This window comes from Syngnathus typhle, linkage group LG14 (assembly GCF_033458585.1).
Source record: "Syngnathus typhle isolate RoL2023-S1 ecotype Sweden linkage group LG14, RoL_Styp_1.0, whole genome shotgun sequence".
Classification (NCBI taxonomy): Eukaryota; Metazoa; Chordata; class Actinopteri; order Syngnathiformes; family Syngnathidae; genus Syngnathus; species Syngnathus typhle.
Window position 1 is genome coordinate 10,009,369 of NC_083751.1, and position 22,806 is coordinate 10,032,174.

Sequence of the window (22,806 nt, forward strand, 5' to 3'; positions counted from 1 at the left end):
ACGTCCCATATCATCGGTTGGTTTGCATGGGCGGCATGAAGATATGAGCATCTTTTAGTCCATGTATACATTATATTACATTATATTACATGTACATTATAATGTACTAGTCCAGTAGTGCTCACCGGGAACACGATAAATTGATGGACCTATACTTGTTAAATTGTTAAATGACTGCCTTCTAGTGACCCCCCCAATAAAGTTCCACTTTTGGCCTACTTGTATAAGATTAAATGTTGCAGTAAATTACTGCACACTAGTCATATGCCATTGTCACCCACAACGTAACTATGGGTGCACCAATGGATGTTCATAAGGACCATTCAGATCCATAAATCACTGAAGGGAAGTGAGATACATCTAAACATTTTCTTTTGTGTGGATTGTAAAATAAAGTAAGAAGGGCTTTGTAATGCAATGTAGGTCTGAAATGCTGAAGAAGAAGGGCCATCCATTTTTGTGTGATGTGAGTGTAATGTTCAGAGGCAGACACATGAGGCTGCACAACTTGACCGGAGCACTTCTTAAACATCCTCGCCTCCATCCCCACTCACTGAACACGAACACGCGACTCTCGTTCGCTTCACCATAACAAGTTAAGCACATATCGCAACGCAGCGAGGAATACTGTTGCCGTGGTGGATTAAAGGGTAATCTCGGATTGCTGATTTGAAGGGACTGGGAGCAGATTTTGCGTTTTATTTTCTCCACCGGCGTCGCCAGCCGTCAACCGGCCGCTGAGAGCTGGAGGGGTCGGCTCGCTGGCTGGCATTAGCCGAGCCGAAAATTGCACCATCATCTTCAAGGCTTTTGACACCCGTGGAAAGGAGGAGCAAACAAGGTTTGTATGTGGGATAGAACAATTTCACCAGTTTGAGTCTATGTTCTAGCAAGGCGAATGAATGCGAAGCTAGCTAAGTGTTCCAAAATAGATTAGCATTGTGCTTTTTTTTTTAAACGTGTTGGCAATCAGTAACTTGACTGTGTTGTCTGTCAATTATGACAACAGGTTTATCTTGATGATCTCACGTTATGGCTCAGTACGCGTTGGCAGCATCACCGTGCTGTCAACTCGGATAGCCCGTTGCTAGCCTAGTTGCTAACGTCACCCTCGATTGACCTGATGTTGTTTGTGTTCAGCCTCCTCTCTGTCTCCACACCCCCAAACTGGCAGCATGAGGTTGGATTGGAAGATGAAGGGTGGAACTAGTCTGTCATCTTTCTCTCTCTAAGGTATATTTCTCTCGTAATAATGATACATTTGTCTCGACTGCATTTCGAAGTTCACATCCTGTGTTGTTGGAATGGAGAGTCGAGCTTAATAGCACTCGTTACACTTGAAATAGTTACGTTTGTGTAAATTAACATTGGTAATTTGTTAGGTTTGAGGAACACATTTTTATATTATGTTAAAAAAACACGTAAAGGTTGAGTTGAGGATATTTTTGAGTTTGCCAATGTGTTGGTCCATTAAATAATCTTGGTACACGTTTGTGTGGAGGCCAATGTTCCCCCACTCCCCACATCCTGTGTTGTGAGGAAGCTTCCTTTTTTGGCCCCAAAGTGCTTCGCTGCATCCTGATCATGGTCACAGCTCACAGATTCGCTCAATGCACATTGTGTTCTTTACTCTTGTTTATTTTGAAGCTCACTTTACACAGTAATAATGAAGTGGTGTACTAGTGTTTCCCACCAATAGACCGAAGGTAATCTCATCCAATGTGTTGCACTATATCCCAAAATGTTGTTTTTGTAAAGTTTGCTCGTGCTCAGCAGTTGTTTTAGTCTTTGTTGAACGCTCTTGTTGTGCTCGCAGCTATTTTGCGCGGCTAAGCTGGGAGACAGAGAGGAAGATGCCTCCCAGGCCGTCCTCGGGGGAATTATGGGGCATCCACCTGATGCCTCCCAGGTAGAGGATGCCGAATTCAGTTTAGCCACAAATGCAAGTGGCTAGACAAGCAGCTGCTAAGAAATAGATGTTCTATCTGCAGGATCTTGGTGGATTGCCTGCTGCCCAATGGAATGATTCTGACCCTGGAGTGCCTCCGTGAGGCAACTCTCATCACCATCAAACATGAACTGTTTAAAGAAGCCAGAAAGTATCCCCTCCATCACCTCTTGCAGGAGGAGACCTCTTACATCTTTGTCAGTGTTACTCAGGTAAGCATACTTTTATTAATTATAGAACGTCCAAAGATTAATTTTTGGAAGCCTTGCTTCCGTGTCCGAGACGTTCCAGGACTTGTTTGTCCTAAAGTTGTCGTCATTATTGTCATGCATGAGAAATGCAGACTGCATTTTCCTGTCTGTAGGAAGCTGAGCGGGAAGAGTTCTTCGATGAGACACGGCGGCTGTGCGACCTCAGACTTTTTCAGCCTTTCCTCAAGGTCATTGAACCGGTTGGCAACCGAGAGGAAAAGATCCTGAACAGAGAGATAGGTGAGTCGCAATAGAGGTGGATAGACTGAAGGCTAGCAAACTGTGATGGTCAAAATGCCATTTTTTTTTATTTTGCCAGGTTTTGCCATCGGTATGCCAGTGTGTGAATTTGACCTGGTGAAGGACCCCGAAGTTCAGGACTTCAGGAGAAACATCCTGAATGTGTGTAAAGACTCTGTTGAACTGAGAGATGCCAGCGGGCCCCATAGCAGAGCCCTCTACGTTTATCCGCCCAACGTGGAATCCACGCAGGAACTCCCAAAACACATTTACAGCAAATTGGACAAAGGTTTGCATTTGACCATCATTCCAGACGATAAGTCAAATAAAATCAAAACAAATCAGTTTTGTCAACATTGCTGATTGATGTATGTGACCAACCAACATCTTAGCGCATTTCATTGGCAAAAGGTCGCATCACATCTAAAAAAAAAAAAAAAAAAAAGCCGTATTTTCCGGCCTATAAGGCGCACCGGACTATAAGGCGCACCTTCAATGAATGGCCAGTTTTAAAACTTTATCCTTATATAAGGCGCACCGGACTATAAGGCGCACCATTAATGCATCGTGTCAGATTTTTAATCCAAATCAAATCATTCTCCATTTTATCTTTTTTATTTCAACTTCAGACAGAACAAATTACTTTATAATCATAAAATAATGATCCATAGTCTTTTTGAGTCATGATTCATAGTCTTCAGCGGGCCACTTATGATTGATTTCATCACACAATGCTTTGGGCCAGTTTAAATTTAGGAATTTGGTCCATATATAAGGCGCACCGGACTATAAGGCGCACTGTTGGTTTTTGAGAAATTTTTAGGATTTTAGGTGCGCCTTATAGGGCGGAAAATACGGTACTGTTGACAGGCTGAAATCGGTTCAGAAGTTCAACAATGGCCGTACACAATGACTCAAGAATGAAAGTAATTGTCAATTAATTCCTCTCTGCTCGATTGATTGATCATGTTCTGACCTCAGTGTTGACCTGTTTGTCTCGTTGTCTGTCTCAGGTCAAATTATTGTTGTCATTTGGGTGATTGTTTCTCCAAATAACGACAAACAAAAGTATACATTGAAGATCAACCACGACTGTGTGCCTGAACAGGTCACTCAAGATCTCAACACACATACCAAAATACCTCTCAGCTTGTTTATTCCATCTGAGGAAGACAAATGACAGCTAAACCGCTTTTTTTTTTTCCTTTCAAATCTTTTGTTGATTCCAGGTGATTGCAGAGGCCATTCGCAAGAAGACGCGCAGCATGCTGCTCTCCCCCGAGCAACTGAAAATGTGTGTTCAGGAGTACCAGGGCAAATACATCCTCAAAGTTTGTGGCTGTGACGAGTACCTGCTGGAAAAGTACCCAATCAGCCAATACAAGGTTAGTGAAGTGACATGTCAGCATCCGATAACGTCTTAGGCATTACAGGTAGTTTTTCGCAGCGGCATGGCCTTAAATGTTGCGCTTTTGAAAATCGAACTATTTTCAGTGTTGAATCGACTTTAAACGCTAGCGTCCGTGGAATTGACGTCCCCCTCCCATCTTGTCTCCCCGTCCCTCTGCCGCCAGTACATTCGTAGTTGCATCATGCTGAGCAGGATGCCCAACTTGATGCTCATGGCCAAGGACAGCCTCTACACTCAATTGCCTAGCGACAACTTTGTCCTACCGTCGTACTCCCGCCGCATCTCCACGGCGTCATCGTATATGAACGGAGAGGCGGCCGCCAAGTCGCTGTGGACCATCAACGGAAAGCTGCGAATACGGATCCTCTGCGCCACCTATGTTAACGTCAACATAAGAGACATCGACAAGGTGAGAATAGCTGCTTTTTAGCGGATGAGTCGTTGTCAGGTGATTTTTCCTTGCTAGTTGACGTGTCGTTGAGAAAGGGTGTCAGCGATGGTTATTATTTGATCTTCTTCGTCGTCTATTCTTTCAGATTTATGTGAGGACCGGCATTTACCATGGAGGAGAACAGATGTGCGACAATGTCAACACGCAGAGAGTGCCCTGCTCTAACCCCAGGTGACATTTTCCTTTTCACCAGAGCGCTGCACTGTTTCATTGCAGCACCGTTCGAGGCACTCCTTGCTCGTGTCCACCATTGTGGCGTTTCACCAACGTTGGTCTCTTCTGCGTCTCTAGGTGGAACGAGTGGCTGACCTACGACATGTACATCCCCGATGTCCCGCGAGCCGCCAGACTTTGCCTTTCCATTTGCTCCGTCAAAGGCAGGAAGGGAGCAAAAGAGGTAACGTGGACATTGATAGTGTAAAGAGACACCGACTGAGCGGGCCTTGGTCCTTTCCCTGCCACGTTTGCGGATGTTCTTTCACACAGCGCCTAAATTAAAGATAAACACCTTCTCCACACAGCGGCCTTTTGTTCAAGCGTTTACTTTAAATAGACACAATTTGAGCGACTGCCAACATGAAATACTGTCCGCTCGTTTATCGCCCGCGCCCTTCACTGACCCTCAGCGAAGACTCGCTTTGTAGGTCGCGGCGTTATCGTTAAACCTTTCTTTGGTTTCAGTAAAAATGGCGACAAAGCAAGCTTGCTTGATGATGCTTCGACATGAAATTAAAACGCAACGTGGATCCTGCCGGGGGCCATCAAATTGGTTTCTTTTTCAAAAAAGGCTTTGTGTCTGGAACATCCTGGATTCACGCTGATGCCCACCTTCTCTTATACTTTGGCTGACTGGATTCTTTTTCTTGAAGGAGCACTGTCCGCTGGCTTGGGGCAACATCAACTTGTTTGACTACACGCACACGCTCGTGGCCAACAAGATGGCGCTCAACCTCTGGCCGGTTCCCCATGGTCTGGAAGATCTTCTCAATCCCATTGGGGTCACGGGCTCCAACCCCAACAAGGTCCACTTCAGTACCACATTACACAAGAAGGAATGAATTGCATTCATTTGAATCGGATCTTGAGAGTGTGACTCTGTTGTGCAGGAAACGCCGTGTCTGGAGCTGGAATTTGACCACTTCAGCAGTCTCGTCAAATATCCCGACATGAACGCTGTGGAGGACCACGCTAACTGGACCATCTCGAGAGAGCTTGGCTTCAACTACAACCTGTCTGGACAGGTATCGACTACTCCTTGCCTAAAAGTCACCTGCTGTTGTGACTGTTACGTAACGAGATTTCATAGTCAATAATTAAGGTTGCGTTGCAACATAATCCGTCGCGTCACAAAACTGAGACTCAATCCTGGCGTCGCTCATGTATTTTAACGGATGATCGCTTCACGGCATCATCTTGTCACAAAGGCAGGTGCGTACGTCAGCTATCCTCGATACAGGTCCATCAGATACTCAGTGAAGTTGATTTATTTATGATAAAGGCCTAAGGTGGCGTATTGGATGATACCTTTTATCTGTAACTCGAGTTCCTTGAGAAGCTTTCCTAACAGCTCCTAATGCAAGGGCTTGGCCAAATGGCCTCCAGGAAGCGGACCGGAAACACATCTTGCTTTGTGCCCTCGGATTCCTCCGCTGAGAAGTTGAGGAAAGATATCCATGCATAATAAATGGCGTCATAACGGCGAGTGTAATTTGCCTTCCAGAGCAACCGTCTGGCGAGAGATCACGCCCTGACTGAGAGTGACATGGATCAGCTGAGACAGCTCAGTAACAGAGACCCGCTCTCAGAAATTACCGAACAGGAGAAAGACTTCCTGTGGAGGCACAGGTAAGCAAGCTGACCAAATCATGAGCACCCAGCTAGGATGGAGTCAATCAAATGGCCTTCCTTTTACCACCAGACACTACTGCATGAATTTCCCCGAGATCCTGCCAAAGATCCTTCTCGCCGTCAAATGGAACTCCAGAGATGAAGTCGCTCAGGTACTGCGATTGTCCTTCAGGATTTTCTACGAGGGGCTTCTCGATGCGCGGTGTCCATCTTTTGGTATTTGTGTTGCCAGATGTACTGCCTGTTGAAGGAGTGGCCGTCCATCCGTCCCGAGCAAGCCATGGAATTGTTGGACTGCAACTACCCGGACCCCATGGTTCGACACTTTGCTGTCCGCTGCCTTGACAAGTACCTGACTGATGACAAACTCTCCCAGTACCTCATCCAGCTTGTGCAGGTAAGTGCGCCTTGGCTGTCTCTCACCGGTTTCCAGGGACCCCTTCCAGGAGATTTCTTTTTCCTTTCACATGATCCGAATGCCAATTAAACATAACTACCTAAATGATCTTTCCCATATGCCCTTAAAAAGCTCCTTGTCAATAATGATCCATTCATGTCTGCCCTGTTGCAGGTTATAAAATACGAGCAGTACCTCGACAATCCTCTGGCCCGTTTTCTGCTCAAAAAGGCGCTAACTAATCAGAGAATAGGACATTTCTTCTTTTGGCATCTCAAGTCAGTTCCTTGCCTTTCCACATCAGTTTGCTCAAATTGATGATGTGTAACCGCCGGCGGTCTCGCCTCGCTTCCTTCTCCAAGGGCTGAAATGCACAACAAAACGGTGAGCCAAAGGTTCGGGCTGCTGTTGGAGGCGTACTGCCGGGCCTGCGGCATGTACCTCAAACACCTAAGCAGGCAGGTGGAGGCCATGGAGAAGCTCATCAATCTCACCGATATCCTCAAACAGGAGAAGAAGGATGAGACGCAGAAGGTGCCGCCCTCGTTCGGCGTCTTTCCCCTCGACGGGCCACACATGTTGATGTGCTTGTGTTGTTCTTCGTGTGTGAAGGTTCAGATGCGCTTCCTGGTGGACCAGATGAAAAGACCTGACTACATGGATGCGCTACAGAATTTCACCTCTCCTCTTAACCCCGCCCACCAATTGGGAAACCTGAGGTTAGGCCTGAGACTTCCGTGCGAACGTGTCTGAAGGAAAGGCTGTGGGAAAAACGCAAGTTCGGTAATGCGCAGGTTGGAGGAATGCAGGATTATGTCATCGGCAAAAAGGCCGCTGTGGCTCAACTGGGAAAATCCAGACATCATGTCCGAGCTCCTCTTTCAAAACAATGAGATCATCTTCAAAAACGGAGACGGTAAAGCCACTCTCGTCACAGTCGTCCACATGCGGAATGGCCTCATTGGTCTTCCTTGTCCTTTTTGTGCCCTAGACCTGCGCCAAGATATGCTGACTTTGCAGATTATCAAAATCATGGAGAACATTTGGCAGAACCAGGGACTAGACCTACGGTACGAGCTCACTCCACCGCAGTTTACCGTGGCTTCCTTCCCAGCTGGTCGTGCGAAGCTAGTCACTTGCGCTTTTTTTCCCCCTCAGCATGCTGCCCTACGGCTGCCTGTCGTTGGGAGACTGCGTAGGACTCATCGAGGTGGTTCGCAGCTCGCACACCATCATGCAGATCCAGTGCAAAGGTGGCTTGAAAGGGGCTTTGCAGTTCAACTCCAACACACTGCACCAGTGGCTCAGAGACAAAAACAAGGGCGAGATGTAAGTCTGCCATTCTTCAACATCTTTTGGGGCCAGTTTCATTCACTTGGGACCATCGCTTCCTGCTTTTGACTTGCAGGTATGATATGGCCGTGGACCTTTTTACCAGGTCCTGTGCTGGCTACTGTGTAGCTACGTTTATTCTTGGAATTGGAGACCGGCACAACAGCAACATTATGGTCAAAGATGATGGGCAGGTAACCACATCAACGCACACGTTTGTGTCATCGTGGACATACAGATAAAGACGTCAATTCAACACAGTTCCATGGCATCAAGATGCTACAAGACGCTGCCGAAACAAAAATTGGCTTTGTTTTGAATCAGGTGGAGTTTTGGCGCTCTCTTGTGGCTTGCCAACCTGAAGACCAATAAGCCATGAGATTGGAGCAAGTTTTGTCGCCACCAGGTGGCATTTTTATGAATTGGTCGGCATGCAAGTGAGAAAAGAAATCCTTTGGTATTGGTCTTGTGGTAGGGCGTGTGTTTTAAGAAAGCTTTTCAGTGAGCAAAATCTGAGAATTCAGCGAGGGGAGTACACCGTTGAAAAGATGACATCAGAGGATGAAAGATGGCAAGAGAACGTGAGCAACGACTTTTTCCTTGATTCTTTGTGCTGTGCCGCAGTTATTTCATATCGATTTTGGACATTTCCTGGATCATAAGAAAAAGAAGTTTGGCTACAAGCGAGAGCGAGTGCCCTTCGTGTTGACGCAAGACTTCCTCATCGTCATCAGTAAAGGCTCCCAGGAGTGTGCCAAGACCAAAGAGTTTGAGAGGTATGATGCATTGCAGCTGCTATCAGCAAGCGTTGAGCCGCTTTCGGGAGTTTCATATCCCCATGTTGCCTTTAATGTCTTTTCAAGGAGTACATGCACCGTGTTTGGTTTCTTTTCTTCCCCCCAGGTTCCAGGAGATGTGTTATAAAGCCTACCTGGCCATCCGACAGCATGCCAACCTCTTCATCAACCTCTTCTCCATGATGCTGGGCTCCGGCATGCCCGAGTTGCAGTCGTTTGATGACATCGCCTACATTCGGAAGACCTTGGCCCTGGAAAAAACAGAGCAGGTATCATTAACGGAGAACATGAATTTTATTTTCCAGTTAGTTTCTTAAGAACCTGATACCCAATTTGGGCACGATTTCCTGGTGATGCAGTCTTTGCTTGTGCCCTTCTGCAGGAGGCGTTGGACTATTTTATGAAACAGATGAATGACGCTCACCATGGCGGCTGGACCACCAAGATGGACTGGATTTTCCACACCATTCGACAGCATGCACTCAACTAAGCCGCAAACAAACAACGTTATTTATTCCCACCTCGTCTCCGTTGAGGTGCCAGCGATCGATCGATGCCTTTATTTGGAGTCACGCCTCCTGGGAGAAATGCACTATTTTTTTGTAGAATGACACTGGAAAACCAACGGCCATTGCACTTAATGCTGAGGAGAACTCCCAAATGGTGAAAGGACTTCAAAACCATCGTCTTCATCCAGCGTGTGTCTTGCTGCTTGATTAGCGTTGCTCCGTGGCCGGCCCCGCCCTCAAACCGTTTTCGTGGAAAACATTTCCTTGCCAGTGCCAAGAAGAAGACAGACAATAAAGCAACTAAATGATTGCTTTAAGGACCTGTTGTCACTTCGCCTTTAGTCTTCCACCATTTTTGTGGTGAAACTGCACCTGTAAAGTGGCACCTTTGCCAAACCTTCCTTGAGCCTCCAAGGTGTGTTGTTTGTCCCCCCCCCATCCTCCAACCCACTTGGTGGTGTTGGTGCACCTTGAGACTGAATGATGACTACTTTGGAAAGGTATGTACCAAACGAGTTTGAGTCACTTTCCTTTCAATTTGCTGGCATGATGATGATCTGTCCTCAGCATCTCAACGTAAGCGATGTGGTCGCCATATTTGTGGATTTGGGGGCAGGTTACAGAGTATTGTTTTGTTATGATTTTTACAATTTAAAATATTTTTAGACATTTGAGCAGAGCAGATGGCCTGCCTGCCGTGTCTTTTTGTGGCTGTCGTTAGTGCACTGATTGGAATGGAAACGTGTTGTGTTGAGATGCAAAACGGACTCTGTGGCCAGTTTACGAGTTTGACGTTAGCAGGTGTCCGGAAGGTCAAAACATCACTCCACAATATCGCACGCTAAAGCCGAAAACTGTATGAGAACTCCATCGTGCGCATGCTGAACTTGGCGGATTTGCCTGACATTTGCCATCTTACAGTTTGATCGTATTGAGGAAGTCAGCGTTGTTCTCTGTTGCGATGTGATGCGATGCAATGATGTGAAGTTCGGTCGCAGCATGAACAGTTGTAATGTTTTGAGTTGTGACAACAAACTACGTGCGCTCACTATCATGTGCTCAGATGCAGTTTCTATTTTTTTATTTGTTTTGTAGGTCAGTCAAAGTTCATCATGCAGTTAAGCAATTTTTTTTTGCACATTAAACCTTGAAGCATTAAGCTGTGTGCTTGTACATGCAAAAGTTCCAATCCAGCTTTTTTTGTTAATGTCAAACCGAGAGCGTTTGAATGTCCTTACCTGTCCAAGTGGTGATACATCTACGCGGGTTGCAGAACTTATTGGGCAGGTCCCACTTTGTCTTGGCACGACAACTCAATGTCTTTCAAGCCATTTTCCTGTGGGGAGTTTGTCAAGTAGATGATACATTTCACTTTTCATTTTTCAACATAAGCCTCAAAATGACGTTTTCTTGCAGAGTATGCTTGTTGAAAATGAAAAAACAACAACTTTTTGATAAGATAACTTTTTCCTTACCTGTTATCTGATTTATCCCTCATCAAAGTCTGAGTATCAAATTGACAGAATGGGTCGGATCTCGTCAACAAGTACTGAAGAACACCCAATGCAATACAGATGCACAACACTACACTAATGTGAAAGGGAAAATAAATCGTCGTAATGTTTTGATTGTGTCTGTCCACCTGCTATGGTTGCGAATGTAACTTTTAATGTAGTTGAGCCTTTCAAATGAAGTGAGTGAGTGGCTTTCAAGGATGTGAAACACCTGCGACTTACATAACTCTGCTTGCTCCTGTTGAAATGACTCAAAGGAAATGCAGATGCATTGATCATATGGTCATCAGCCTTGTTTTTATATGCAGTGTTTATTGTACATGACATGCTGACAAAACCTTAGCCTATACTATGAATGTCCAATGTATTTTTTTCTCACAGCCTATCTGCATGTTTGGGTGAAGCTAAAGTGTGTCCTCTTTGCAAAGCACTCACACGTATTTCTAAACGACTGCCTTAAGTTTGCTTCCTTGACAGGTTCATTTTCACGTTAACATGTTTCGACGCTGAATTGTATTGTCGTGTTTTTGTGTGGCTGCCTGGTCACAGGGTAAAAAAAAGTGTTGTTCCTGGATGGAATGATTGACCATCCATTTGAGTGTTCTGTGAAGATGTACAAATATACATTTGTTAAACATTCACCAGACTCTGTGTGTTTTTGCACAAAGTGTCAGCACAACAGAGGCCTTGGAATAAAATATTTCTAATGGATAGTTATTCTGCCGTGTCAGCACTTTCAAAAAAAATAACTGTGATCAATTTCTATTCCATTAGAAACACAAACAGAAGAAAGCAAGGTCGTACGACTTTTAATTTCTCTATATTGGCCAACTTGGCAATCTTAACATCTTTATGCCACGATTCTAACATGTGCTGTATTCACTTGTGTTTTATAAAATGTTTACCATTTAAATGTATGCAATAGCCTGATACTCTCATGTTAAATTGAAATCAAAACATCTCCTGATTCTACGTTTCCTTAGCTCTTTGTGGCATCGGAATATTTCTTCAGAATTGTCCAAAAGCAGGAAAAAGGAAATTATGATTTAATGAGGCGTTCACCCCAGAAGGTCTTCGTCATGAAGAGGCCTGATTGTGGGAGCTGGAGACGTACCATCCGGGTTGGGAGCGACAGGGCGGATGGGGAGGAATGTCTTCCACGGCTTGGACGGGCAGTGGAAGGGGTCGTTGTTTGGACCTTCAGCCGTCGCAGCGGTCGGAGACGCGTCGGTCGCGTCCTCCTCCGATGATTCTTTTTTGCCTCCACCACCCACGGGGGTCTGTTCTAGGATAGCGTCCCTAAAGGGAGTCCAGCCGGGGGGCAGGCGTCGGCTCATGGGCTGAATCAACACAAAAGTGAATTGCGACCAATTAAGACCACTCCCAAAATATTTTTGCACATCACTAGCGATTGGAGGCCTACCCGAGGTGGGAGAGGACCTTCTTGGCATTCATTATTGGCCTGAGGGGCCACATGTCTCCACGGTGCCACATCCACCGTGGAACGGCAGTGAAAGAATTCCTGCAAGCAGAGAGACCTTGTGAGGAAGCCAGTGTCACACGCAACAAGGACAAACATGGCGTGCACTCGCGTTTACCATCGTCTCGTCATCGTGCACGCACAAGTCGCTGAGTTCGCTGTGTTCAACTTTGGCGCAGGTGGTCCTCCTCATGTCAAATTCCAGTTTGAATCGGAAACCTGCCACCACCTGTTTGGAGAAAAACATTGAAATACATTCTTGCTCTCTCCCACCAAATGGGCGCAAACAGACGTCACCTGTCTGGTTGCATGTCCGACGCTATCAAGACTGAACAGGTGTGTGGAGTTGGAGTCGGAGTTGAACTTGGAGATGGAAACTGACAGAGGAACCTTAATGTCCTCCGAGTTCTCGCCAATTACCATCGGGCAACCCAGACAGGACGCACTTTCGGGCACAATATGGTCATCTGGAAAACCGTGGCAAGAAGACAAAAAGATGTTTGAGAGGCTTGGCCACCATTCTTAGAGTGACGGTCATTGATAGGCAAAATGATTTTTGTTACCTTTTTTATTAATTTTCACAAAAGTCAAGCGAAGTCATCCGTTTCTCTCACTGACCAATTCTTTTGACAATGCAAATGTTTGTGTTCCTTCTTGTAATGGATGTTATTGATTACAATGGCAAACACTCATCATTTGTAGTTAATCATTCAGCCTTTGAGAGTGACCACAGGATTTGCTCGTGCAATCGCTTTTTTTCAAAGAATCACCTAAAAATGCTACAAACGTTCAGAGGTAGTTTCTGCTTCGTGCACAAAATGCGCACGGAGAAGCATTTTGGCACATCTACGGTTTTGTCCGTTTCAGAGGGCAGCCATTTTGCCTTGTGCTACCACTTGCTGTCGACTGAGAATGACATTGCAGTGGCGTTGGACTCGGAGGGCGGCCATTTTGCCTTGTGTTACCACTTGGTGTCGACTGAGAATGACATCACAGGGGTGTTGGACTCAGCTTGCGAACGTCCATGACTAACCCCGGTGCACACGTGATCCTTATGAGTTTATTGTGACATAACGCTTTATAAGTGTCGCTCAACTCCCTAATTGTGCACCCTTTCTTTCAGTCTCATTTCACTATTCAAACACACGCAATGACAAATGACTCACCCTGCAGACAGTGCACTTCTTTGGTGTGCTTTTCCGTCTCCGTCACTAGGACTGTGGCGTTGCATGGGAGCGGCTCCTAGAGGAAACAAATGTGAGATGCCCATAACGGGGTGAGCGACGCTAAATACACACGAGACAGATTTCGCCATGCGCAGTTATGAGTCCTCGATTGAAGTGAGCCTACAAAGAGCGAAACATCGACGAAATCTCATTACTTGACGCCCAAAAGGGTGATAGTTGCATTCTGTGTACGGTTTGGGACTTCCCGCCATACAGTCGCTCGTCCTGCTGGAAAACTGCAGCGAGTACAAAGAATCCGAGCCGTTCTCTGACTGCAAAAACATGCACAGTTGGGGGAGAAAAATGGAAATTTATTTTGAAGCAGTCATGATTTATTTTGGTGATCAAAAAACAAACAAAAAAAGAAGCTGCTTTTTGCTCAATGATCACACTCTGAGGCTCTTTAAATAAAAGCGGAACCACTACAAAGTTCCTTATGAGAGCAAAGCAACTGCAAATTGTAGATAAGTTGCAGTGGTGTACTGAATGTTATCATGGCTCACCTTATCAATGTATTAACATCTTCAGGTACACATGTATTTAGATCATAAAGCGTCTTTACCTTGGTGGCCGTCAAAATCTGATACAGCGCCAACTTGTAGCTGGCGGTCAACCTGTCGTTGAAAGTGTGTAAAGCGCTGGTGACGGCCGCCTCAACGGACGGGTCATCGCAGAAGACCTGAGCGTCAGGGTGCACGTCCTTCAAGAGCAGAGCGGTGACAGTCAAAAACATCCGGCACTTCAAAACTCAACAAAAATAGTTTAACTCTCGCATGTTCATACCTGGCCGCAAACAAAGCCCACCAGAAGCAACGTAGTCAGAGCCACCCCACTCCTCATCATTGTGCTCACTTGGTACTTCTCCACTCTGAGGCAAACGGGAGACAAAAGCCAACAATTCGGCCTAGGCTTGAAATGCAGAAGATCAAATCAGATCAATAAGACACGAGCTTAAAAAAAGTGGAGCGATCGAGTAATGTGCTGCCCTTACAGGAGGTTCACACGGGGTGCCGATACGATTGGACTCTTCACCCTGGAGTGGACGACTGAATCAAGTTTTCCTGAAAATGTTGCTGTGAGAAGGATGATGACTCACCGATCAACTCACAGGACAGGAGGGCAGACAGAATACACAAAGTGCTCACACGCACACACACGCGCACACACACACACACACACACACACAGGCTACAAGAAGAGTCAATGTTTGCTTGTTTGTTTGACCTGTTCAGTCAAAGTCAGAGAGATGAACGGCGTACGAGACACCGCAAACGTTCGTTGCTGACTTTAGACCAGCGAATGTGTATGTGTGCACATGTGTGTATAATTCACCAACACACACACTCTAGCTCATTAATTCATCGTTGCTAAAAGTATGACCTATGGAGAGGAAACAATTGCTTCAGAGTTTGTGTTTGAGGGCCGTTGGTCTTTCGTATGTGTGGATTTTGTGTGTTTATCTGGTACTTTGTCCCTGACGACCTTTACCCTCCACCATTTGATTCATCCGGTTCACTGAACCTCTCCAATTTTTGTCCATTTGTTGCTCACAATTTGCGAAGCCGAACAAGACATTTATTAACTCCAGACCGGAGAATCAAGCAGGAACCAGATCTGAGATATTCTTCTAATAATGCTGTTCATATCCTGCTGCAAGACTCGTCATTTGCAACAGAGATCAAACTTTTGTGTCAGTCCAAACATGACATGAGGCCCCAAAAAAGGAATAAGAGCTTTTTACGCAAAATGTGCGAAACCCTCTGTGACGCTTCACTTCCTCTCCAAGAGAGGCCTTGTGGTAGATCAAAAAAAAAAAAAAAGCCTTTACATTGACATGGTCTCACCACAGAGGAAGCATCGCTGAGCAAGTCATTCTTTTGCATTTGTTTGATAATGCAAGAAGGTGCTACAAGCGAATGGCCTTTGCTTTTCTTGGCTCTTTTAATTCCAGGTATGTTTGCCGACATTTTCCTCAAATTAGTAAGCGTCACGCTTAACCTGAAATGAAGCTGTGTTTCAGGAATAAACGTTATTGTGCTTTCCTCTTACATTTGCAGTGAAAACTTGATGCTTGCTCGTAATGTCAGCTGCGACTTCTTTTTATCGTGTAAATGATGGGATTCCCCCGTAGGTGTCCACTTGGTTGGAAATGATACATCTATTTTGGCTGTGTCAAGTTTTGGGGCTCACGTCGACCGGCCAGTCCTACACCCTACTGAGGCTCTCCCTGTACCGGGTACACACAAACGCAACATCACTTTGTTTACAGTTGGCCGTGCGGACTGTCATGACCATGTTCACCTTTTTGCTCAAGGCTGGACCAAGTTTGAAATCTTGTCATTGCCTTTTTGTTTTCGGCAGGAACCTACACTCTGGCCAACCCCGAGGGGGAACCATGCATCAAAGCTACCCTGGGAGCACAGTTTATCATCATCATAAAAAAGGTCACTCACACACACTCGGACTGCCTCGAATTGACAAAAGTGTGTGTGTTTTCTGCCTGACTCTTGAGTAACTGCGTATTGCTTTCAGATAAGACCAATAGAGCCACCACACCCAAATGAGTTCCTTTCTCTCCTTATTGTTTGTGTGTTGCCTCTTTCACACGTCACTTCATCTGCAATGGCTCAAACTGGACAGAAGGAGTGACAAGATGTTCTCATTTGTCCATATTTAGAAGAGCTGGTTTTACAACTTGGACCCCCTTAAGGTCACAGTTAGGGGTTCCTGTCACAGGGAGTCGGCAGTCTTGTCTCTCTCGCTACCCGATAATGCCGCCAGCCTGCAGTTCGCCTTCAGAAAGGTACAACGACGCAGATATGTGCAGCCAAGCAACACTCTGAATTACTATTTGCCTTCTCTCTCCAGGAAAAGAATCAAGTCTACGTCAGCAAGCTGACTGCTTCGGTGTCTCCTAAGCCCGTCTGTTTAGGATGTGCGAGTAAGAGCAAAAAGAAAGGACACCGTTTCTGAGGATGTGGACTGAGTTTCATTGGTTGCTATCTGTCCCCTTTTCAGATAAGACGTACTCGGGTTTGGTGTCACGTGACAAGCTCTTTGCGGAACCCAACGGCCAAAGCTTTTGGTGCAAATCTCCAACCGTGCTTCTGATATCTTCAGAAATGAGTATTAAGCTGGTACCTCTCCATATGCAGGCATTTAGTGTGCCCAGCGGACAATATGGACAAGGTGAATGCACTTCTATTCGCTTCAGTTACAGTCCTGTTTTCTTTTTCCATTTTTAATCATTTTGATCTGATTCGCATTTTACAGTGAATGAGTGTTTGGCTGATTATAACAAGAGGACCATCCCTGTCATCCTTTGGGCTGTAGCAGTTGGCCTTTTGTTGATTATTCTCGTGATTTTCTTAATGATGAAAGAAAATCGTACTCGAGGCTACGAAAGCCTTTGAGCTCTTCCTGAAACTGTCATTTATTATTTGAAATGGGTCGTAAAAAAGGTCAAAATATGTATGTCAAATATTTGTTGTTAATAATAAAATAGCGACTTCTGTATTATTTTTATGTATTAAATAAAGAAATAAAACCCTTTCATTCTCTTCGACTCTTTCAGTATAATTAATAAAATTATTGATCCTGAAGTGACTAAACCCTATATAGTCAATACAAAAGGACAAAAATGGCTCATACAAATGCTTTCCATAAACTGAATCATGTTTATATATGGAAGATTTTTGTTTTCCTATCACGTTTACTTTAATATTTACAACAAAATTTAAGAATGTTTATGTATTTCTTAAGTAAATATTCAATGAAGAAAGACATTTTAATAAATTCATTTTTGAAGGAAACGGTACCAAATGTTTTGAAATGGTTCTACCTGCTGGTGCTTTGTCGTAATTACAGCATCCTCCCCACCTCCGAATCAGCTTGACTCATTGGTCAACGACACTACGAATCCCTATAAAGCTCAAAAATAGAATACAGATGTGTTCCTTAATTTTGTTCAATTTTTAGGAGTCTTATGTGACCCTATTACGCTTTTTAGCTTCCGTCCATTATTTAGATGTTTATTTCACTTGCAGACAGCATGTAATTTGACACTTTTGGCTATTTTCGCTTCGCCTTTTCCACATCAGTGAGAGAGCTAGCTAGCTAGTCGCTAGTTTGCAGCCAGTCGTCCAAACTGACCGCAATGGCTGCAGTCATTCTAAGTTTCCCAACTCTCCACGGTTTAAGAGTATTCACTCAGTGAGTCAACAAACAAGCTACACGCCGCTGTCTGGAAAAAATAATGCTGTCGTGTTACCCGGTCGCTCTGCCTTTCTTTATCATTAGCTTGCTACCAATCACTTTTGTAAATGCTAACCAAGCTAATGGGACGAAAAAGCGAAGACTACAAATTACACCCTGTTGCTAAGCTTTAATTGCCGTGCACACTGTCACTCATTTTATCGTAATGTCGAGAGAAGTTTGTACTCGTTGTACATGGCTCTGCCGCGGTTCATATTTGAGCAAGGTTAAATGAGGTAGCTGTCAGCTAGCGCTGCCAAGGATGTTTACAGTACTACGTAGGTTGTACCATTCAGTTTATTATGTGCAAACTCTCTTTCCAGAAAATTGTTATGGACCAAAAGAGAAGTGAGATTAATATCCGGAGGTGAGAAATGCTCATTGCTGTTGAAAATATAGACAGTCCCGTTTTTGAGCACATATACCATTTTTTCCTCATTTTTTATTTGGGCAAACATCTGCTAAAATATTGCATAATGTCGTTGGTAGGGGTGAGAAGGATTGAGAAGGTGCTGATTGCCAATCGAGGGGAGATCGCCTGTCGAGTAATGCGCACAGCAAAGAAGATGGGTGTCCGCTCGGTGGCTGTCTACAGCGACGCTGACAGACACTCCATGCATGTCGCCATGGTGAGATGGTTCAATATGCTTTGGAAATATCTGTTCCAAAGTTCCCAAACATAAACAGCATTCTGTCTGCTTTTCTAGGCAGATGAAGCCTACCACATCGGGCCGCCTGCTCCCCAGCAGAGTTATCTCAACATGGGGAAGGTTTTAGAAGTGGCCAAAAAGTCTGGATCACATGTGAGTGGTTGTGTTCTCGGTGGACACTCAATTGCAGCAGTAGTTTTGAATGTTCACTTGTGATTCACACTGTTGGTGTTCCGTGAACGAGGTGTTTATTGTTGTGCTTGTTGTTGCTGCTTGGGAGCCATTGTCATGTTAGCGATGCCTGTTTGAAAGGGTTTCTGTGGTCCTGTTGCTTTTATGTAGGCAGTCCACCCTGGTTATGGCTTTCTGTCTGAGAATACAGAGTTTGCAGAGGCCTGTAAAGAGAATGGAATCATCTTCATTGGACCGCCATCCTCTGCCATCCGAGACATGGGCATTAAAAGGTTCAGAATAACATTTTTTCACTCGCAATACTAATAATAAACGCAGGCCGATAGTCACACCTTACTTTTCTTTCGCTTTTAGCACATCCAAACACATCATGTCGGCTGCTGGGGTGCCGATTATCGGCGGTTACCATGGCGATGACCAGTCAGATGAGAGACTGCGAGCAGAGGCCGAAAAAATCGGCTACCCCGTGATGATCAAGGCGGTCCGTGGAGGAGGTGGAAAGGTGAGGGCACAAGTTCGGGGAGCAGTCCAGCTAGGTCATGACTTCCTCAAATTGAAAGTAATAATGTGCTCAGGGGATGCGCATCGCACGCTCCGACTCGGAGTTCTTGGAACAGCTTCAATCTGCGAGACGAGAAGCCACTAAATCATTCAACGACGATGTCATGCTGATTGAGAAGTTTGTGGAGGATCCCAGGTAAGGAACAATCAAACTTTGCTGGAATGATGAGCGAGACTTTTGGATTGCCTTCACTTTCCATGTGTGCAGACACGTTGAAGTTCAGGTGTTTGGGGACATGCACGGGAACGCCGTCTACCTGTTTGAGAGGGACTGCAGCGTCCAGAGGAGACATCAGAAGATCATCGAGGAAGCGCCAGGAGTGAGCTTCTACATTCCTCGACCGTGTGAAACATGTCATGATAATAGATTGGCGTCCAAAGCAATGCGCTGTTATGCTGTCTTTCTTTTTGCTAAGCATGAGGCGTGCAAATGTCCAATGGACGGTGCTTTGTTGGACAAGAAACTGACATCATGAAATGTTTGCTTCCATAGCCCGGCATCGATGCCGAAGTCCGGAGGAAACTTGGCGAAGCGGCCGTGAGAGCGGCTAAGGCCGTCAACTATGTCGGCGCAGGTTAGATGAGCACACGCGTGTAGATTGGCCTGGCCGCAGCCTTACGCGTGTGCCGCGTCGCCTTGCAGGCACAGTGGAGTTCATCATGGACGCCCAGCACAACTTCTTCTTCATGGAGATGAACACCAGGCTGCAGGTGGAGCATCCCGTCTCCGAGATGATCACCGGCACCGACTTGGTGGAGTGGCAACTGCGGGTGAGTTGACCGCGGGTAATTCTTGATGCCGGCCCGGATCTCATCCGGGTCTCCCGTAGGTGGCGGCAGGAGAGCGCCTACCTCTGCTCCAAGATGACATCACGCTAACGGGTCACTCCTTCGAGGCCCGCATCTATGCCGAGGATCCAAACAATGACTTCCTCCCGGGGGCAGGGCCTCTGCTACATCTCTCGGCGCCTCCGTCAGACCAGCACACTCGCATCGAGACCGGAGTCAGACAAGGTGGAATTTCTGGTTGCCTGCAATGATGTAAAAATTGCGCTCATTTGTGTTTTATATTTTGCGTGTGTGGTTGTTGCTTTGTAGGAGACGAGGTGTCTGTTCATTATGATCCCATGATAGCAAAGCTTGTAGTGTGGGGCGAGGACCGCTGTGCTGCCCTAAAGAAGCTGCGCTACTGTTTAAGGCAATACAACGTAAGACATGCCATGCCAACACGAACGTTCGTACACGTGCCAACATAACTTGGGGAATCATCAAAAAACATTAATTGCACAGGGCGACGACAAGATGTCATCACAAATGGCTTTGCGTGTCCCTGAACGTAATTGAAAAGCCAACGGTGGATTTTCTTGTGCCGTCGTCAGATCGTGGGTCTGAGCACCAACATCGACTTTCTGCTGAGTCTGTCGGGCCATCCGCAGTTTGAGGCGGGTAACGTGAGCACCGGCTTCATTCCGCAGCACTATGCCGATCTCTTCCCCACGCCCGAAGCTCCCTCCGGGGTCGCCGTCTGCCAGGCGGCCCTCGGTCTGCTGCTCCACGAGCGGAAAGCCACCGAGGACTTTGCGGGCACTTCCGGAGGTGAGCCGCATCGTCCTCCTATCGGTTTCAGAGCTCAATCAACGCTCGTGCATTTGTGGCCGCCAGATCCTTTTTCGCCGTTTGGCTCGAGTAGCGGCTGGAGGCTGAACACGCACGTGTCGAGGAGCATGACACTGGAGCTGGCAGACAAGAGTAAGTTGCCGGGAGGGAACTGTTGGCAGTCACCACAGTCATGTGAAAAACAACAATTTCTTGCTCTTCAGAGGTCATCGTGGTCGTCACATACAACAAAGACGGGAGCTACGGCATGCAGGTGAGCCGCTTTTCAACCACCGCTTGGCAAAAGGTTCAAATCGAAGCAATCGCAAGTGTTTTCCCCGTTCAGTTGGGCGAGGAGCGGTTTCATGTGACGGGGGAGCTGGAGACAGAAGATGGAGCTTCCTTCCTGCACTGCTCTGTCAATGGCGTCAAGTCTCGACCCAAACTGGTCATCCTGGACAACAGCGTTCATGTCTTCTCCACGGTCAGCACTACGAATTCTGTTAAAAGGACTTGGTTCGCCGCGGGAATCCTTTTTGTCACATTCCTTTCATACCCTTGCTAGCCATTGGAATCTGGAATACATAGCTTCTCGTGTTAGTCACCGGTCCAAGTTGTCCAATGACGGACGTCTAACATTTGTGTTGTTGTGCGCGCAGGAGGGCGGTGTTGAAATGTCCGTTCCGGTTCCAAAGTATCTGGCTGCCGCGAGCGGATCCGCCACTCAGGGTGGCGCCGTGGCCCCCATGACTGGAACGATTGAGAAGGTGACTTCCGATGAGCGCAGCGTTGTTCAATCGCCTGCTTTTTATTGACCTGACACACAATCTGATCAAATTATACAGCCCACAACCATAAAAATAATCTGTTGAAAAAACGCACGGTATTTGTTGAAAGTTGAATTCGACCAGATCTCATACGTTTGGTTTTGGAACGTTAGGTGATGGTGAAGGCGGGCGACAGAGTGAATGTCGGCGACCCGCTGATGGTCATGATTGCCATGAAGATGGAGGTGAGACATGTCTCAACGCACCAATACTGAGTTCATTGTGCAATATGTGATCGCTTCGCCGATTCAACAGCACGTCATCCGGGCACCCAAGTCGGGTGTGATCAGAAAGGTCTTCTTCGGCGAGGGCTCTCAGGCCAATCGACATGCTCCCTTGGTGGAACTGGAAGAAGAGGGCGGGGGCGACGAGGAGGAAGCGGCCCAGTAGTTGGGTGCAGTGATATTCCATACTGGGAGACTTAAAATGAAGATTTTGGAGTAGCCATGCCATCCCTCAAGAGACCGTGGCCTTTACGCTCTGTTGCCTTTGGTGCTTTTTGGACTCTATGTAATTGGCTGTCTGGCTAATTGTAGTCGCAGCGCGGCGGCTTGCTTCCTGTCAGGGATGTGGACGATAAGGAACAAGCAGAATGCTGGCACAACTTCACAATTATTGAAACGGTTACTGATGATGAGTGAGGAAGATTTTTCATTGCCCACATGCTGTGTACATTGTTTCAAAAGTCTCCGTTGATCATAAGCCAGCCCAAAAGTTGAATGCAAATTAACTTTTTGTCAAATAATCCTCACACTCCCCAACAAATCGTGTCCTTCTCCTTCTTATGATATTTTTTTAATCAATTACTACAGTAACTCTGCACTCCAGAATGTTAAGAGGGAAACGTTTAGTAGACCCTAGCTTGTGTTAGAGGACAACTTGGCTCATCTGTTACTTAAACATTTAGAACTATGCAAAGCTTTGTACTGTGGTCTTGTGTTTGAATGACATCACATCATAAACAACCTACTTTTGAGTGACCAAATGTCTTTTTGTCCACCTTTTTTAACCTTGTTGGAGCAAGTTTCATACATTTCATGAAAATGTCCAGCTTTGTATTTTCACAACACCAATTTGCATGTTATGCGCTAGTGTTGGCTCGTAAGTGAACGATTCGTTCAAAAGAACGCATCTTTTCAGTGAACGAGAGTGAACGAATCACTTCCTAAAGTGAAAAAGCTGCTGCCACCTCGCCGGAACTTCCCGTTCACGAACGAGTCGTGAATTACATGTCCCGTTCGCTTGGTTGAACGATTTGTTTGAACAAATCTTTTGAGTGAACTGATTCTAAAGATTCAGTTCACTTAAAATAAGTAGAAGTC

The 22,806-nt window shown here is 45.9% G+C and overlaps 4 protein-coding genes across 6 annotated transcripts; 3 read left to right on the forward strand and 1 right to left on the reverse strand.

The window, feature by feature from the left end:
- Positions 1-505: 505 nt before the first annotated feature.
- On the forward strand, positions 506-11,339 carry LOC133166432 (phosphatidylinositol 4,5-bisphosphate 3-kinase catalytic subunit alpha isoform-like). Of its 2 annotated transcripts, XM_061296326.1 has the most exons (26): positions 506-841; positions 1,141-1,233; positions 1,817-1,909; positions 1,992-2,160; positions 2,313-2,439; positions 2,519-2,728; positions 3,453-3,547; positions 3,669-3,824; positions 4,014-4,259; positions 4,387-4,472; positions 4,593-4,698; positions 5,171-5,323; positions 5,408-5,542; positions 6,022-6,146; positions 6,220-6,301; positions 6,382-6,546; positions 6,721-6,824; positions 6,909-7,080; positions 7,159-7,265; positions 7,341-7,462; positions 7,538-7,616; positions 7,705-7,875; positions 7,955-8,072; positions 8,503-8,654; positions 8,782-8,944; positions 9,058-11,339. In XM_061296326.1, exons 3-26 carry the CDS (start codon positions 1,854-1,856, stop codon positions 9,163-9,165), a joined length of 3,207 nt encoding a protein of 1,068 aa, XP_061152310.1. In that variant the 5' UTR covers positions 506-841; positions 1,141-1,233; positions 1,817-1,853; the 3' UTR covers positions 9,166-11,339. The 2 variants fall into 2 exon arrangements, with proteins under 2 accessions (XP_061152310.1, XP_061152311.1); XM_061296327.1 differs by lacking the exons at positions 506-841; positions 1,141-1,233 and adding an exon at positions 1,580-1,706.
- Positions 11,340-11,491: 152 nt separating this feature from the next.
- kng1 (kininogen 1) lies at positions 11,492-14,549 on the reverse strand. 2 transcript variants are annotated; one of them, XM_061296329.1, is made up of 9 exons: positions 14,396-14,549; positions 14,188-14,272; positions 13,967-14,104; positions 13,560-13,676; positions 13,345-13,420; positions 12,476-12,645; positions 12,297-12,407; positions 12,122-12,220; positions 11,492-12,038 (listed from the first exon to the last, which is right to left on the reverse strand). In XM_061296329.1, the coding sequence occupies exons 2-9, from the start codon at positions 14,245-14,247 to the stop codon at positions 11,757-11,759; spliced, it is 1,053 nt and encodes a 350-aa protein (XP_061152313.1). In that variant the 5' UTR covers positions 14,248-14,272; positions 14,396-14,549; the 3' UTR covers positions 11,492-11,756. The 2 variants fall into 2 exon arrangements, with proteins under 2 accessions (XP_061152313.1, XP_061152314.1); XM_061296330.1 differs by having other exon boundaries at positions 14,188-14,313; positions 14,396-14,523.
- A 652-nt stretch (positions 14,550-15,201) lies between these two features.
- On the forward strand, positions 15,202-16,959 carry lamp3 (lysosomal associated membrane protein 3). Its single transcript, XM_061296331.1, has 7 exons — positions 15,202-15,355; positions 15,536-15,640; positions 15,766-15,848; positions 16,082-16,207; positions 16,273-16,345; positions 16,423-16,593; positions 16,678-16,959. Exons 1-7 carry the CDS (start codon positions 15,298-15,300, stop codon positions 16,815-16,817), a joined length of 756 nt encoding a protein of 251 aa, XP_061152315.1. The 5' UTR covers positions 15,202-15,297; the 3' UTR covers positions 16,818-16,959.
- A 343-nt stretch (positions 16,960-17,302) lies between these two features.
- Positions 17,303-22,469, forward strand: mccc1 (methylcrotonyl-CoA carboxylase subunit). Its single transcript, XM_061296328.1, has 19 exons — positions 17,303-17,616; positions 17,982-18,025; positions 18,148-18,287; positions 18,366-18,461; positions 18,651-18,772; positions 18,855-19,002; positions 19,076-19,197; positions 19,270-19,381; positions 19,555-19,636; positions 19,705-19,832; positions 19,892-20,075; positions 20,160-20,269; positions 20,441-20,657; positions 20,724-20,810; positions 20,882-20,931; positions 21,004-21,141; positions 21,317-21,424; positions 21,598-21,669; positions 21,740-22,469. The coding sequence occupies exons 1-19, from the start codon at positions 17,561-17,563 to the stop codon at positions 21,872-21,874; spliced, it is 2,151 nt and encodes a 716-aa protein (XP_061152312.1). The 5' UTR covers positions 17,303-17,560; the 3' UTR covers positions 21,875-22,469.
- The last annotated feature ends 337 nt before the right edge of the window (positions 22,470-22,806 follow it).

Bases quoted from the DNA above. Each gene is read 5' to 3' on its own strand.
- LOC133166432 (XM_061296326.1), top strand. From the start codon at position 1,854: ATGCCTCCCAGGCCGTCCTCGGGGGAATTATGGGGCATCCACCTGATG. The intron at 3,548-3,668 runs GTCACTCAAGAT...TGTTGATTCCAG, and splicing joins ACGACTGTGTGCCTGAACAG to GTGATTGCAGAGGCCATTCG. The intron at 3,825-4,013 runs GTTAGTGAAGTG...CTCTGCCGCCAG, and splicing joins ACCCAATCAGCCAATACAAG to TACATTCGTAGTTGCATCAT.
- kng1 (XM_061296329.1), bottom strand. From the start codon at position 14,247: ATGATGAGGAGTGGGGTGGCTCTGACTACGTTGCTTCTGGTGGGCTTT. The intron at 13,677-13,966 runs GTAAAGACGCTT...ATGTTTTTGCAG, and splicing joins AGATTTTGACGGCCACCAAG to TCAGAGAACGGCTCGGATTC. The intron at 13,421-13,559 runs GTAATGAGATTT...TGTTTCCTCTAG, and splicing joins ATCACCCTTTTGGGCGTCAA to GAGCCGCTCCCATGCAACGC.
- lamp3 (XM_061296331.1), top strand. From the start codon at position 15,298: ATGCAAGAAGGTGCTACAAGCGAATGGCCTTTGCTTTTCTTGGCTCTT. The intron at 15,356-15,535 runs GTATGTTTGCCG...ATTCCCCCGTAG, and splicing joins CTTGGCTCTTTTAATTCCAG to GTGTCCACTTGGTTGGAAAT. The intron at 16,346-16,422 runs GTAAGAGCAAAA...TCCCCTTTTCAG, and splicing joins CGTCTGTTTAGGATGTGCGA to ATAAGACGTACTCGGGTTTG.
- mccc1 (XM_061296328.1), top strand. From the start codon at position 17,561: ATGGCTGCAGTCATTCTAAGTTTCCCAACTCTCCACGGTTTAAGAGTA. The intron at 20,811-20,881 runs GTAAGTTGCCGG...CTTGCTCTTCAG, and splicing joins ACTGGAGCTGGCAGACAAGA to AGGTCATCGTGGTCGTCACA. The intron at 21,670-21,739 runs GTGAGACATGTC...CCGATTCAACAG, and splicing joins TGATTGCCATGAAGATGGAG to CACGTCATCCGGGCACCCAA.